At 41.2% G+C, this 16,531-nt stretch overlaps 1 protein-coding gene across 1 annotated transcript in view; it reads left to right on the top strand.

Annotated features, from left to right (window-relative positions):
- Window positions 1-16,192, top strand: part of LOC122993879 — a 158,516-nt gene extending 142,324 nt beyond the window's left edge. The window contains exons 10-15 of the mRNA XM_044368322.1: window positions 634-770; window positions 3,005-3,126; window positions 6,749-6,866; window positions 10,716-11,036; window positions 13,670-13,877; window positions 15,115-16,192. Of these exons, the coding sequence (XP_044224257.1) occupies window positions 634-770; window positions 3,005-3,126; window positions 6,749-6,866; window positions 10,716-11,036; window positions 13,670-13,877; window positions 15,115-15,697 (1,489 nt within the window). The 3' untranslated portion in view covers window positions 15,698-16,192. The remainder of the gene's footprint in view (window positions 1-633; window positions 771-3,004; window positions 3,127-6,748; window positions 6,867-10,715; window positions 11,037-13,669; window positions 13,878-15,114) is intronic.
- The last annotated feature ends 339 nt before the right edge of the window (window positions 16,193-16,531 follow it).

Here is a 16,531-nt window from a genome sequence, read left to right as displayed (position 1 = left end):
ATTTTGAAGCAGGGGATATCTAGTTTTTTGGACGGAAATTCAAACTCAGCTCTTCAACTAAAAGAAACAAGATAAAACAGTTAGAACTAAACAAATAAATATGAGCCAACCAAACGCCCACTCAGTGTTCCCCTGAGTCAGACAGTAGCCATTGAAGCTTGCACAGTATGGTAGGTCCAATGCATTCACTTCTGTTTGCTGTAGGTTTAGTCCTGAATGGTTTGAGGAGGGGAGGCGAGTAATTTGTCTGTAACAGCCACAGAAAATAAATCGTGTCCCAATTAGCACCGGCAAAAGTGCTAAGAGTGAGTGTGTGGGAAGGAATGATAGTTGGTCTATTCATAGAGATATTTAGATAATCGGTGGCACTTCAAAAGAGCTCCTATCAGCTGCGATAATCTCCCTATATTAATTCTTTGGCCATTTGAATGCCGACTTCCTTATCGCTCCCTCACACACTTGCCCTGTCTTCTTCTTTTACTCTGCGCCCCACTGTCATATCTGCCTGCCTCCTCCCTTTCTTTTACTTCACTCATCCTTACTATACTTTTCTCTGCCCCTTCCTCATTTCACTCCCACTCCTTCTTCCAACACAACTATCTTTCATCTCCCAATCTACTTGTTCTTCTCCAGGTTCTCCATTGATCCTCAGTCAGACCCAGAGGCTTTATTTCGAATCACCCCGGACACCGGCCTCATCACCACAGCCATGGAACTGGACCGGGAACGCGAGCACTGGCACAACATTACAGTCATCGCTACCCAGAGAGGTTAGAGGTCACTCTCTCGTAACACTGAGACATCTTTAGAGCTTGTTCATTGTTTTTTTTTCTTTTATGTAGAGCAAAGACTCTTCAATGAAACCAACATTTTGCCACTACTGATACCTGCTCACACTGATGAGCATGAGGGTTGTAAGAGGGTTAAGGGAGTGTAAACTGTATATTGTATGGTACCTGAAAAGCACAGTATCCAGTGTGTGATGCAGTTCACTAAGCGGCTTAGCTCCCAAGTCATCAAGCCATGAGAGGAATACTGTTTGGTGGCACAATAGTTTGTAACAGCATTCCAAAGGATCAATTGATCTATATTGTGTGAGTTATCTGATGTTGCGATAGATCTGTTCCCATAAGGATTCAACTGGAAACGAAGTAAAAGTAAAGCAGCAAATCGAAGACAACCGTTGCTTTACACCATACACAGTGATTGCAAAGGAGAATGGTTGCTGCACATAATCACTAGCATGGCTGTAGACTCTTATTCTTGTTGGACAACAATGGAGCTCTATGGCACAGAAGAATAAGCTATATCAGGCCTTGGATAGAGTACTTAGATAAAATACTTGTTAGTCCGATAAGTTAATTGTTGGTTCTGGTCTTTCAGTGGATTTGGTGACAATAAGACTAATCTAGAATATCACCACATCATCTGTAATTTAAATAACCTTCACCTAGGATGATCATTGGTTTGACATAAAAGGAAAGCATGGTTGTTTGTTTAAATGCTTAAATTGATGTATGTTTCCCATTTCAACAGTCAGTGTTGTTTTCTTTTAACTGTGACCACTATATTTCCCTATAACCAATTAGTTTTTTGCTTAAACCCAAACTTAACCATTGTTGTGGCAGATTAGAAAAGAGACTTACGATTTTTATTTCTTTATTTCTTTATTTTTTTTGTAATGGTAATATTTGTGAAAAAAGGCTGAAAATGTTACCTTGCCAGATCAGAAAATGCTCATTGGAGTTGTTTTGGAAGGCAATGACAAGCAATCTTTTTTGGAGGACTTGTTGAAATTTACACCAGCTTCTTGCTAAATCCTGGCTACGTTCCAGCAGTCTCTTTGGCAGATGACAAACCATTATTTGGGTCTTCTGTGCAGCCATGAAAATCAAGCTGTCTGGTGTAGAAGTGAAAGTACTGTTGGAGAATGCTGTCCAGTGGCCACTGCGTGCAAGGAAGGGAAGTTATTTTCCTGCCAAGTCTTGCTCTGGACAAAGTTAATCTTTACTTAATATCTACTCAGGGCTCCTTGTGGCAGCAGTATCGGTCCGACTGTGGAGGCAGCACAGTGAGCGCCTGTCTTGAATAATGAGCTCTATCTAATAAACAGACTGTTGGAGGCTGTGTTGACATAAAGCACAGCAGGAGCCCTGCCATGGCCACAGGCAGGCCAGCTCACCCAGTGGCATTACAGCAAGACCTCATTTTCAGCTTTTCAGCGATGGGAACCAGTTGCTGTCATCCATGACACACTGTTACTGCTCTAGGTTTGAGAGTGTATGTGTGTGTGCGTGTGTCTCAAAGTGTGGCTCAAGCTGTGTTGCAAGATAGATAAATGAATGAAGATGTGTGCTGGTGAGCCTGGATTGTGTCTGAGCCTACACAAGAGCAGCCTAAAATGTAACGGTGAATGTTCAGCTCAGAGTATGACTCCATGCCTGTCAAGCGTGGCTGAGAGAACTTCATGTTTGAGTGTGTGTATCCAAGTGAATGGGGTGTGGGAGACCCTCTGCCAATCCATTTAAACTGTGCCCTTGTGTAACTGCATGCAGATTGACTGCTCTCTACATCCCTCCTCTGCTCCCTCTCCTTCTTTCTTAGAAACACACACACATACAGGCACGCACACAAACACACACACACACTTGATGCTGTGAGATGCTTTGGCTAAGAATGGAACAGTTTGATGTGGAAAAATGTGACTGCTATGGAAGCATCAGTCGTACTCCAGCTGGGAGCCTGTGAGCTGTAACACAAGCCAAATTAAACCGAATGTACTTCTGTATATTTAGCCAATTGTGTGCTCGCTAATGTGATCTGAGTGCTGTTGAAGTTTCTGGACAAAGACGGAAATGCTTGATCTTGCTTGCGAGTACAATTGAATGAATTTAATGGAGTGCACAGCGGGAATTGTATTCATATCATTTTCCATATTCAGCTGTTTGTGTCGCATGTTCAAACACTGTATTGAAAACTGTTTGCCTCCCAATGGTTCTTTCAGACAATCCCAGCCAGGTGTCCAGGGTTCTGGTTGCAATAGAGACATTAGACCTAAATGACAACGCACCCGAGCTGGACAGGCAATACACAACAGCCATGTGCGACTCATCGACCATCGGGCAGGTTAGTATGTGTTTTCGTCATCTTTGACCTCCCTGTCTGCTCCAAAACTAATAATTAAAGCCCCACTGGGTTTTTTTTTTTTTTATTGTTGCATCTTTCAAATTAGTCTGCTGGCACAGGTTTTTGTTGTTGTATAAAAATGAGACAGTCTGGATGAAATGTATTGTCTGTTAGCCCTTTCCACTGCAGAAATATAAAAAAACATCTAAAAATAATCAAATTTTGTCAAGGGTTCTGGGTTTGTTCACTGCCTGCTTTGGGGACGAGTTCCTGGAACTGAATTTTGGCACTGCTCAGGATGTGATACCGAATGCAAGTCCCAGGTACTTTTAGGGGTTACTGGCAGTGCTGCTGATTTTAATTGATCAAACAGACCACATCACAACAATGACAACAGTAACCAACAAACACAACAGTTACCATGGTTTTACTATGCATTTGTGTGAAACAGTACTTTAACAAAGACGAACATTGGAAAACGCATGTCGGATGAACCAAGATGTCCAAACCATTAGTCACTATCATTCGGAGGATAAGAGGACTTTCAAAGGAAGTTGGAGTCAGACATGAAAAGCTCCAGCAGAATATCTCTCAGCGTGTAGCAGAAGTGAAGCAAAGTCTTTTAGCTAGTTCAGGCAGTCAACTCAAATCTGCCACTACATTCATAGACATGGCAAACTCCTCTAACCGCAACATATATCCAACATACCCTTTGAATTATGGCGGTGTACTTAAGCAGTCAGTGCTCCACTGACTCTTTTCCTGCATGCCTGCTGCCCCCCACTGCTCACCTGTAAGCAACACTGACCCTCGCTGCTACCACTGAGACTTCAGGTGTTCACACAGCAGTTCAAACTTCTACTTCAGCATCCAACTATAGGCTCTGACTCTACGTTCCACAAGGGGGGGGGGGAGTTATTATGATCACTGCCCACTCCCTGCTGTGCTGAGCTTGGTGCTTCCTTGTGAGTGCAACAAGGTCAGAGTCTTGATTCACATAATAATCCATTCTGTGTGAGTTGGCTGAGTGAAATGAGGATACGACGTGCAGCCCTACAGTGCAGGGAAAACATTAAAAAGATGGAACAAGGTTATTGAAAAATAAAGGATCAAACTGCATACAGTGCAGCGAACTGAAATACTATGAAATGTGCTGGATACTGCTTTGGGCCACTGACTGCTTGTGCTGGCACCAGCAGTACCTGGATTCATTATAAACGTAACAGAAAATCAACAATATCCACAGTTGTCTGTCCCACAGCTGATTACTTCACTCACACTATTCAGTCCCAGTTTTGCCTTTTTATTGACTCCAAAATCTCCTGGTTTATAACATACAGTGAAAATGCAAGGACCCAGAGCCTTACAAGGTTCTTAAAAGTTCAAGTTATAGATTTTTAAGTTCCTGCAGTGCAAAAGGCTTACAGTATCTGCATTCCTCTCAGACCATTCATCTGACCATGGGGGGATCATGGTGCATTGCTGTCTACAGCATCTTTTATGATACTGATACCATTGGATGGCCCAAAAGAAAAGACAGTCCTACACATTGTGGCTTTGAGCACATTTTAGTATATACTGATGTTGCAATAATATGCAGTTTATTTCCTTCAAATACCAAAATATCTTAGGTAAGTATAGGTATTATCTTACCTATACTTTGTATACATTGTACTTGGTTGATCATTACCCTTGAATGCTTTATAAATAACGTATAGCTTATTAGCCATATGCAAACCATATAGTATAGTGTAATAAAACTAGTATGAACAAAGCATATACAAATATTCATAATGTATCAGGATTAAAATAGCCATTATTATGACAAATATAACACAAATATTGCACTATACGTCCATATACACAAGACATATAAATACGACATGGCCGACCTGTAAACACATCACTATTTTGTCAGACAAAGAATTTCATAAGACGTTCTTGCTGTCAGCAGTCATGAGTTGGATTGATTTATTTGAAACTGTGATGTCTCCTGTAAAGCATATACTTCAAAGCGATTTCCATTTAAAGCTGGAGTGCGGGACTTCTGTCTCCCCCCTCTGGCAGTGAGAGTAAAGGGGTGGGGAGGTGGGGGGGGGAGCACTCGGCTGTGATTGCCTGACACAGGCATGCAGCACGCTCTCCTGTGCATCCCAAATGAGAAGCACACATGAGAAGGCAGGTAAACACAGATATGGCGGCACGGTGGCTCAGTGGGTTAATACTCAGTGCTCTTGACCACTGGCACTGGCAAAAAGAACTGGCCGCTGCACTGCAACTTCCCACTGCTCCTTGTGCAGAGGGTAAATGTTGTTTCAATGTATGTAAGTGCTGAGAAACGACAGTAAAGAGGGTCTTGATCTTAATGTTATACAAAGTTATGTCTATTCAAGTAGACGAGCGTATATAAACTGTATTGTTGCTGTATCCATTCAGATCTGACAGCATACAACAACAGTATGCCCGTTCACCATGGAGGCAGGTGAATCCTCCATGGCCTGTTATCAGACACAGCAGCTATTCACGTTGTAATTAAACTCAAACTTCCTCTCAGACTGTCTCCCTCTTCCCGCCATCCGTCTTGCTTTATTTGTGTTCTTGTCTGTTTTTCTGCATCACGGTGTTCTTACTTTATCCTACCTCAATTATAGAAATAATGTCTGTGCTCTTCAATCTCTCCCTAGAAACCATTCTTTGCCCCCCCCTCCCCTTCCATCTTCAGTATTCCACGCTGGCTTTGTCGCCACAATTTGCTGTCTTGGCCCATCTGTTGTTTTTTGCTAGTGTTTTCATTGCTCTGCTTGTGTCTTTGTTGTTTCGCCACTAAATCTGTGATTCTATGGCAACGACGTTGATTTGTTTTTCGCCTGTGATGCTTATGTTTGTGTTTGTGTTATACTGTTATTGTGAGCGAACGGGAGTGAGTTCAAGAAAGAAAGATTATGATATCCTCGAATGTGTTTCGGGCGTGTACGCACGTCTGCTTGTGACAAGTCATTAGCCGCTATGTGTTTGAATATTCACACACAGCAACTGATAACATAATGCGACTGTACATAACAAATCTTCTCAAGGCCTAGAGACACTGACTAACTCAGAGAGCATGCGGCACTCTTCATCCCTGCATTCAGTCTCCTAACTAGCACTCGAAAGCATCTCTGAAAGGATGTCTTGCATAATGACGACCAGAGTTTTTCATTAAAAAGAAATTACCCATCAGCTTAAGCGCCGAGAGATTTTTTTTTTCAGATTAATTTTGTTACGATTGTCGCTATAGACTCGTGCAGATGCTATTACTAAATTGAAAGCCACACTGCACTGTATTTGTGAAAGGCGAGTCACGTCAGACACAGTTATTTATTTGGTGCGAGTATCAGACACAGTTCGCTTGTGTCTCCATACTAATTGTTTGGCTTGTTTTGATTCCTGCTGACGTCGGCTAATGGTTTGTTGCATGCTTAAAGCCTTCTCTCTGTGTTTCTCCCATTACCTACTTTTTCTCTCTTTTCTCTGCTTTCCTCCTCCACACATACACACACACACACACACACACACACACACACACATATTCACACCCTCCCCTCACCCAATCTCCTCTGCTCTCTCTATCTCTGTATTTCAGGTGGTGCAGGTGTTGCGGGCGATTGATAGAGATGAGGGAGGGAATGACAGCACTGTGTATTTCAGCATCCCTCCGGAGTCCGGCGCTGCCCTCAACTTCAGCGTCAGGGACAGTGGTGGTAGGCACTCAATCTTTCCCTCTCTCTGTATTTCTCTTAATTCCTTTTTTTTTTCTTTTTTTTTTTTTGGATCCCTTGGCAGACACACACTGTTCTTTCCTACTTTTCTTTAAGGCTCTTAATCCCACATTTTCTTTCCGCCTTTCTCTTTCCATCTTCATCTTCTTTTCCTATTCTCTCTTTCTTTTAACCCTCCTCTCAAAAATCTTTGCCTTTTCCTCTTCTCTCCGCCTCACTCTCTTCCTCCTCCTCTTCCCTTTTTTTCTGTCTCTGCCTCTCTCCTCTACCATCCATCTCCCAACTCTGGTGGCCCCATTGTTTTGCTTTGTTATGCTCCTCTCTTTTGTTCGTCCCTCTTGTTTGCCTTCCCATATCCTGTACATCCATCTTCTCCTCCCAGCCACCACATATACTTACTCTTCCCAATGAAAAGCTTTTGAAGAAATCAGAGCTGCTCTTATTCAATTTACTTCAAGTGAATTGAATTTAGCTACTTAGTATTTGTTTCTAGTACATTCTCTGCCTGTGTTTCTTTCTTTGGCCTCTATTCATGTACTATATAGCACAGTAGAGTACATGTACAAACTAATATAGGAGACTCTCCTCCCAAGAAAAACAACACAATGGGTCGTAATGTCGGTTGACATATAGTTACGTTTGAGTGACAGATGCCATCTAGAGGCCATTGTAATTTTGACCGTAAAAACAGTAACTGCAAGCCATGATGACGAAGGTCGCCTAACTTTAAAGAAGTAGTAACTTTAACCTGCACCACGTGTTTCTCTAACCGCAACAAAGTGATCATTTTAACCCAAATCATCAAGATCTTTCCCTAAACCTAACCAAGTGGTTTTTGTGTCTAAACCTAACCAGCATTGTCACATCATTATTTTTTAACAGTGATGTAAAGCACAGACAAATGATGTTGTACAAGTAAAGAAAGACCAAAGGATTGTCTTATCATTTTAATAAATAAATATGATTCTGTGTCTCGCAGCAAACAGGACATGTTGAGGGGTCGAAGGCCACATATGGTTCTACGCTCTTCCTTGATTTGCGTCCTTAGATGATGTGGCTCCTAGTTAACATACATGTACATGTAGATGTATCTCGTGGCTGTTTGCCACTGGTTATAATCCATAAGTTTGTGTGATTTGACCAATCAATGATCATTTCTTTGTCTCTAAAAAGACTATAAAAAGGTCAGTTTGGCTTTGTATAGCGACACAGAGGGATGATTCATTTTGTGTGAGTTCTGTCTCCTTATTGATCAATAATAATTTCATCCATCTTCAGATCAACTAGTGTCTGTGCTTTTATTTCTCTGTTTGTGTCCAGTGTTTTTGCAGCAATTCCACGACAATGTTGTCCTGCTGATTACTGCTGATAGAGGTGCCATATTAGAAAAATATATCATCCTGGAGTGCATGGCCAAACCATGTATTTGGTTTTTTAATATACAAACACATTAACGTTCACTTTCACACATGTTGGGCTAAATATGTTTCTACACTATTATTATTAGGTATTATTAGGTTCATTAGCATTTTCTCTTATTGTTTCTATTACAGTATTTTCACATTTTTTGTATGTATAAACAATATATTTGTTCCACAAATATAGTTTTGTAGAGCGGACTTCTGTGGAGTTTTCTTCTAAACAAGCATCAAAACAAACTGTGCGCATTTAGGTTGAACAAACATGCTGAGTGAAACATAAAACACCTGCAAAGCCAAAGTTTTCAATATTTTGAAACCTGCATTTTTTACATCCCTATTTATGTCAGCTAGAGTAGCAGTCTTCTTTTTTCTTGCCTTTTGCTGTCACATTGCTGTATATTTTGATGCATTAGTGCCTTCAGTTCGTGGTGTAGCATGAAACTGAGGGGAGTTTACAGCTTGCATGTTGTACACATTTACATTGAGGTCGCTAAAACAAATCTAAAAATTGTGCCTTCAGTAGTCAGAAAGTCCAAAGGATACTTTTAATGTACGCTAACACGTTCTTGGGCTTACATAATGTGGTCATTTCTCTCCACCTGAAAGAATTAATTCATTGGTTAACTCAAGTTGTTAATACTTCTACTAGTTGAACTCATGTGTCATATTAGCTAGAGATGTCAGTATCATGTTAAAATATCACATATGTATATATATATATATATATATATATACTTCTAAAATAATATTTTTAAAGAATTAGATGCACGCTAAGGTGCGGGCCAGAAAACCAAAACAATGAGCTGAAAGACACTAAAATGCTCCATAGAGTTGAGGGGAAGTGCAGAGTCAGGTGATAATTCTATGTGAATCAGTCTCTGCGAGCAACATCTTTCACATTGCATACAGTCATTTAACCCACTGTTAATATAAAAATGATTGATTATTCCAGCTTTAAGCAAATTGTACATTTTCTAAATGATGAGAATGTTTTTATAGGTATCTTGATGTGTGTATTCTGCTGCCTGGTTGTGTTCATCCTTCTTTATCTAATGTGAGTCTGATATTATCGTTAATGGTTGAATATTATTATTCAACAGCATGATTTTGTGTCCAATCGTGAGCAGCTGATGAGCTGAATACTCTTTGGCCATCATTGGCACCACAGTGGTGACCAGTCAGTTAATTGTTGCTAAACTTGGCAAAATCATGAAAAGCGAACCTGTTCTAGTTGGACTGCTGAACAGGAGGATAAACTCACTGACATGTGGAATCAAAGGCCTCTTTGATGTGTCATCCAACAGTAGAACAGAGAAAGAGAAGAACATGCTCTCATCTCATATGGACAGCTTGTCTGACAAGGACATGTTACAGTATTTGCTTTGTTAGAAAAAGATAATGATTTGATTTTTGATTTGGATCACAGAAGATTGTTTTGGTAATTGCCTTATGTTTATTTTGACTTTGCAGTGCCTTTGAAATTTTTTTCCACACTATTTCTATGTACCGTCTTATCGGTGGCATTTTCTTTTCTGGCCTTGCACATTAATTTAGATGGAACTTGAGTAAAAAAACATTCCCCACACAGACACCCCACAGCTCTATAGCCCACCAGCAAGTGGAATCAGACAGAGAGAAGTCATTAGCTCCTTTGTTGTTGCTGCTCTCTGTCCTTCTAAATTGTTGTATGTGAGCATCTCTTTATTGATGAACATCTCAAATCTCATGTTAGCTGACTTTTCAGCTATTAAAGTGTGAACGTTTGCTGAGTTCCGTTTATGGAAACAGACGAATGCAGAAATAGTGTGTAGTGTGCTTGGTGTTCTGAACACGACTGCATTGGAAGTGTCAACCAGTATTGTATTTGACAATACTTGACCATGAGAATGGGTGCGTAGTAAAAACGAGACAGCCATCAAACAATATCGTTGACAGCAACTGTAAAGGCTAAAGTATATCAGATTTTATGTTTTGTAGCCTCTTGTGAGTCATAAATCTTAAAAGTGTTGCTGCAATATAGATGAGGATTCAGTCTGCCCCAATTTAGACACTCTACAGTAGATTTATCCTATTAGCCCAAATTATTATCATTGTTTTTCTGGTGTGAGACAAAGCTTCAGTGCTGGAAAAAGCTCTCAAATGACAGGATGTGTGAAATGAAATAGTAGGAATAATGAAAAAAGCTGGACTCACCAAACTTAGATACTTTGCCTGCCTCCGTCCTTTGTGGGAAAAATCAATCATCAATTGATTGGAGTCACAAATTTGCAAACATGAGCACAATGATGTTTGGGGATAATTTCCTATTTGTAACCTCCTGCTGCTATTAAGCACAGAAAAAAAAGGGCAGGTGCATTATGCAGTTTTACAAAAGCTGAATTATCTTCCTCTCTGTTCTGTCTGTCTCCAGGCCCCACAGCCAGCCTGGTGCTGCTGTCCCAGATGCAGCCACTGTCCCGCTCCCCGTCCTCCACCCTGACGCTCTATGTGCCGCTGGTCCTGAGGGACGGGACGTCGGGCCTCACCAGCACTGGGACGGTCACTGTGTCTGTCTGTCCCTGCCTTAGAGGAGGGGCACGGGCTGGGGAGAAAGAGAAGGACAAACAGACCGAGGGCGAGTGGGACTGGGAAAGAGAGGCGGTGTGTCTCCCTCAACAGTCCACACTGCCTTCCCCTGGACTCAGTACCGCCGCCCTGCTCGCCATCCTGGCTTGTGTTGCTACACTACTGGGTAAAGATTTGATGATACATACAGTTTATAATACATACTGATAAAGTCAATGATCATCATAAGTAAGCTGTTAAAAAGGTGTAATGTGTATGTTTTCAGAAGATAATTAGATTATTTTTTGTCCCTTGAAAGACCCTTTTTTATATAACTAGCACATCTGGTTTTTACTACAGCACTTAGTATTATGTATACAGAGAAGTTCTATCATTAAGAATTTCAGCCCGTAAAGGACTTTAATGCTATTCTACAAATAAAAAGATGAGTAAATAGTGTTTAGGGCTGTTTACCCTTCACTACATCCCTGGATGCTTAATCTGCATATGAAAATAATGAAAGCAGCAGCGTAAATATTTCTCTTAGTCACAGCTGCTCAATAGCAGGGGTTTACTTTTCCTCACAATTTTGGTCCAGTTATCTCCTCTGGCAGGGTCAGTGCTAATCACTGCTAAAACTACAATTCTGAGTGATTATCTGGGCCCTCTGGTTTTTGATAGCGGCATAATAAAATGTCACCGCCACCTCAACAGAAACTCTCAAATGCTCAATTGGATAATGTCTAGGTGCTGAGAAGGCTTTGGCTCATGGCCAGCGTCATTGTCATTTCTATTCAGTCTGTTGGATCACTACTCATGCCTTGTTGATAGGGGCATTATCATTCTGGAAGAGATCAGTTCAATCACGAAAGAAACGCAACATGGCGTGAAGGTGATCATGCAGAGTGGCTTTTGGTGGAGTTTTGAATATAGTTCTCTAAGTGGCAAGGGCAGAAACTATACTAGGAGATACACACAACTTTATAGCATTCAAGTTTGTAGCTTTAATATAGGGCTAGAGTTTTGTTCCAGGACAAATGTGTTTTTATGAGGTCCATACTAATCCCTAACAGTATAACAGGTCCGGCCCTCTACCAAATGTTCGTACAGAAGCTCTGACAATAGCTCAATCAGGATCCCATCTGGTTATTAAAAAGGGCTTGGCATACATAAGGTGGATATCATGCCATTTGGTAACTACTCATGCTGTGTGGATAGAGGCTCCCATCAAGAAAGAAATACATGTACGTCATGGCATGAAGGTGATCCCTCAAATTGTTATGAAAGATTAGATTTTTCCCACCCTTTACAGGGATCATTGGATTAGTTCCGTGGAAATCAAATAATGCAACTTCCAGCAATATTAAAGCTGTAGATTTACTTACTGCAGCTACTTAACCACCCACGGTACATTCATATAGAGCCACAGGCACATCCTCTTGCACAATATGTGCACACACACTGACACATAAGTAGAGGTCTTTCACATTGAATACAGTATAATTGACAGTTCACTAAATCCCTCCTTCAAACAGTGATCGTCCAGTCATAGTTTAGACAGGTCTGTCAAGGTCTGGATTTCTCAACATGCCAAAACTATTTGCATGGGGCTTCTAATAAGAGTGATCCTCGGTACCCAAAGTGTTTGGCTCGTAGTGTCTTTTTTTTTAGCTTTTACAAAACCAAAAACTCAAGAGCAAAATTTTAAGGAATGGATTTAAGTTTGTTTATCTGCTGTATAATGTAAGCTGCAAATGTTAACTGGCTAACTAGCTTACTAACTACAGTATTGTCCTAGCATTATTTCCAAAGACAAAGAGGCATGTCATTAGCTAACTACATTATTTTGTGGTGTTAAAGGTTTCTTCAAAAGAACTGGAACATCCACCCTGTGGGTATCAAGATGACAGTATATCAGAGTTTAACGTTGCTCTTTATTTATAACCTTTGATAGGGTTCCCATTTTAAAATGAATCAAATGGAAACATTAAAAAGTCAGCTGGTGACAGAGTTTTCAACCAACTCACTGACTTTTAGCCTTAGCATTAGCTTACAATAGCTACATTTGATAAAAACTGCTAGCAACAGTCATCATTTCAACTGGCAGAACCAACAGTTGTCAGCTAGAAATGAGAAGCCTGCTTTTTTCTGTGTGAAATTGAAGATGCAGTGGTTAAAAGAGTTTGGCATTAGGCGCTGACTTGGGTCCTTAGTGGATTGGGTGTCTTTTTATTAAAATGATTTATGCACATTACATTTGTGTAGGGTTTTCAGGGTTCAGTTTCAGACGGGGTTCAAACTTTTGAACCCCTATGTTTACTCTATACAACTACATTTCCCCATTGAATACTTGTTAAATTCTTGTCAAATAGTGCAGTCCAAATCCATCTGGTGGGTTTTTTATCACAGGTAGCCTTGTTGGACAACTGTCGAAGAGCTTGGTTCTTTGCCCATAGCCCTGGGTCAAATGTAGCTCTCTGCTTTGGGAATATGGAATAAGAGTCATGGAGTCATGGGAGAATAAAGCGTCCATTTGCCTGGCTGGGGCTCAAAGTCAATTACAGAGTGGAGGCATGCAGCTTGCTGATATGATATACCAGCCCTCTAACCCAAGGCCTCTTCTGTATTCGTTTTGTCTCCCCTCTTTGTCTGCCTGAATTTTTCTCCCGTGCTCGCCTCCTCACTCCCTTTCTGCCTCCTCCTCCTACTTCCCTTTATTTCCCCCATGACTTCTGCCCCCTACCGCCTTGTTCATCATTCTTTTTCCAATTTCTCTCCTATGCCTTAATATCCTTTATTCCCTCTGCCATCCCTTCACAGCGGTGAGTGCCCTGTCACTGTCTTTGCGCCGTCAAAAGCGTGACTCTCTGTCACCGCTGGAGGAGGACGACGTACGTGAGAACATCATAACATATGATGACGAGGGAGGTGGTGAGGCCGACACAGCTGCCTTTGACATCGCCGCGCTCCAGAGTGCCCCACACAGCTCACGCTCACGTGGCTATCGCACGCTAGACAGCAGGAATGTGTAAGTAGGAAGTGGGAATGTGTAGGAGTTTGTTTACATGTGGTGAGACATATTATGCTTGTTGTTTAATTACATCAGACCTCATGGCTGGCCTCTTATTACATGCTAAAAGAAGGGCAGGAAGGAAACAAATTTACCCCTTCAGAGTAAAAGCTTTCATCTCTGTCCAGCACTTAATTGGTCCACTTAAGGAACAGATCCAGCCATAACTCCCAGGTCATAATCAGTCACCAATCAAAATGGTGAGACAGAAGGCTATCAAGCTTTGCAGTCCTGGGAGACCACTTTGTTGTGTTCATTTTGTTAAAGCTCGTTTATGCCCTGCTCCATCAATGAGCTGTTTGCACCCACTTTGATGTTTCTGTGAAACATTGTTATTGCCTTTGGACTAATAATTAGCTCCAATAAATTCATGCAAGTCATATGGAGAGGCCATAAACAAGTACAAAGGATGCCTTTAGTTTATTGAAAATTGCTTCCTGCAATTTATGGAGGTGGACACAGCAACATGAAAAACTATATAAATCTAGTGTAATCCAGTGCAATATCCCTGCAATAAATATTACCTTTGTGAAGCTTTTAATGTCTTATTTTTTGTTGACACTGTGTCATGGAGGGGATAGTTTACAGTAACTTTTAAAGCATGAGTTTGTGGTTTTCATGCGTTTTTACCATTCTCTTCTTAGCCAGCCTCAATAGAGATAGCAATGTCAGCCAGTCATTATGGTCCACCAGTTTAGTCCAGACTGAAATATCTCAACAACTAATGAATCTATTCACATGAAATTTTGTTCAGACATTCATGGATGTACAGAATGAATACTAAGGTCAGTTTCTATTTGACCAGTACTTTGGGTTGTGACCAAATAATAAGACCAATGACATTCCCATCAGCCTCAGTTATACTTTGTATTTAGTGCTAATTAGTGAAGATTAGCATGCTCACACACTAGACTGGAATTGTGAACATGATAAATATTATACACATTAAACATCAGCATGTTAGCATTGCCATTATGTTAGTTTGCTGACTTTAGGATTAAGCTCGAAGCACTGCTATGCATTGGTAAAGCCTCACAGAGACTCTTGTATGGATGTAAACCATGGTCTCAAAAATACTCCAGAGACCTTTACTACCTGTCGCTCTCTACTGCCGGCTGTCAAATAAAGTGAAAAATACCAGAAAAATAACCTGAAGAAGGAGAATTAAATGGATTTGTTGTTTTTTGTCCTACAGACGTTACACCCAACATAACCAAGAAAAAGCTCGCACCTATAGCTGGGCTCAGAATCCGGGTGTGGATCACAGCTACTCAGGACCAGGAGGACCCCTCTATGGTCGCCTCTGCTACAGCAGCCACACATTACCTGTTCTCCGCCGCACACCGGGCGGAACGTTTGAACCAGGCCTGGCAGAGCTGGGATATCGCTTTCCTGGAGGCCAGCCAGACCACTCCCTGGTCATCCAGAACCAGGGGGCCATGGTTGGAGCGATGGAGTCCGGGGCTGTATACATAGCTCCCACAGACCTCAGCACGGGAAGCCGAACGGGCAGTCGCACAGGCAGCCGTGATGGGACTGCACCCCAGAGTGGTGTGAGCACGTCGGATGGAGGAACGCCGCGGACCAGTGACAGCCAGGAGAGAGGAGGAGGGACAGGAACTGCAAGCAACTGCACGGAGGGGAGCGGTGAGGACAGAGTGATCCACAATCAAGATGTGGACTGGGTAAGCATTACAGTGACACTGTTTTCACACCAAACGTGCAATTTTAACATTGCACAGAGCAAATGGAGAGTGTGGTTGCTGTGTAAGCCATAGCATTGTGCACTGTCCTGATTTTCTGCCATGTTTTGTGGCCAAAGTTGAACTAAATTTGACTTTGACACAAAATACACTGACCTGCATGACAAGCATCCAATGGCATTCTGGCATTGATAGTTATGACAGCGCCAATTTTACTTTAGTGAAAAAAAGAGGAGGTTAATTTTTTGCATATCTGAATTCAAAGAGTTACGCAATTCTTCTCTACAATTCGGTCTACCGGGTCATCAGAGAGATGATGGGAGATGCTAGGTTGGAAAATAAATATTGAAATTGTTTAAATTGCGCACATTGTAGTCCGTAGCTGTTTTTGCAGGATGGTAATGCTTCAGGTAGTTATCTTCATTCTTCAATCTACATGGTGCAAATGATGCATACCTGCACGTTTGGTGAGAAACTGGTATATGATTGAAGATAGTGTCATATATAAATGGATGGATGAATGTTTAAGAAAAGAGAAAAAGTGATAGATGTTGCATTGAATAAAGAATTAAAAATGAATAAATGACTTGATTAATGAAACATGGCAGCATTGAAGAATGCATTAAAGTTGTATGAATGACTCAATTATTCAATTAAATAAGCAAACGGGCGAGTAATTAAGCAAATATAAAATAACTTTTAGGTTTGTGTTCCACCTTATTTCAGTGATTTCTACACTGTAATATTTTTAATCTGTGAAGAGTAGCAGAAATGTCCAGGACAATGCTGAGGGGAGATGATGAGTCAGGCATATCAGCACATTTATATCCTGCTGTTCATTATCTTCTCTATGTTTTGTTTTATTTATTAGGCCATCGCAAGGCTCTCTGGCCCTTCCTTTATTTAATT

Source organism: Thunnus albacares, chromosome 12, assembly GCF_914725855.1.
Source record: "Thunnus albacares chromosome 12, fThuAlb1.1, whole genome shotgun sequence".
In the NCBI taxonomy this organism is placed as follows: domain Eukaryota; kingdom Metazoa; phylum Chordata; class Actinopteri; order Scombriformes; family Scombridae; genus Thunnus; species Thunnus albacares.
The sequence above is the reverse complement of the archived record's forward strand: the minus strand, read 5'-3'. Positions and strand labels throughout refer to the sequence as shown.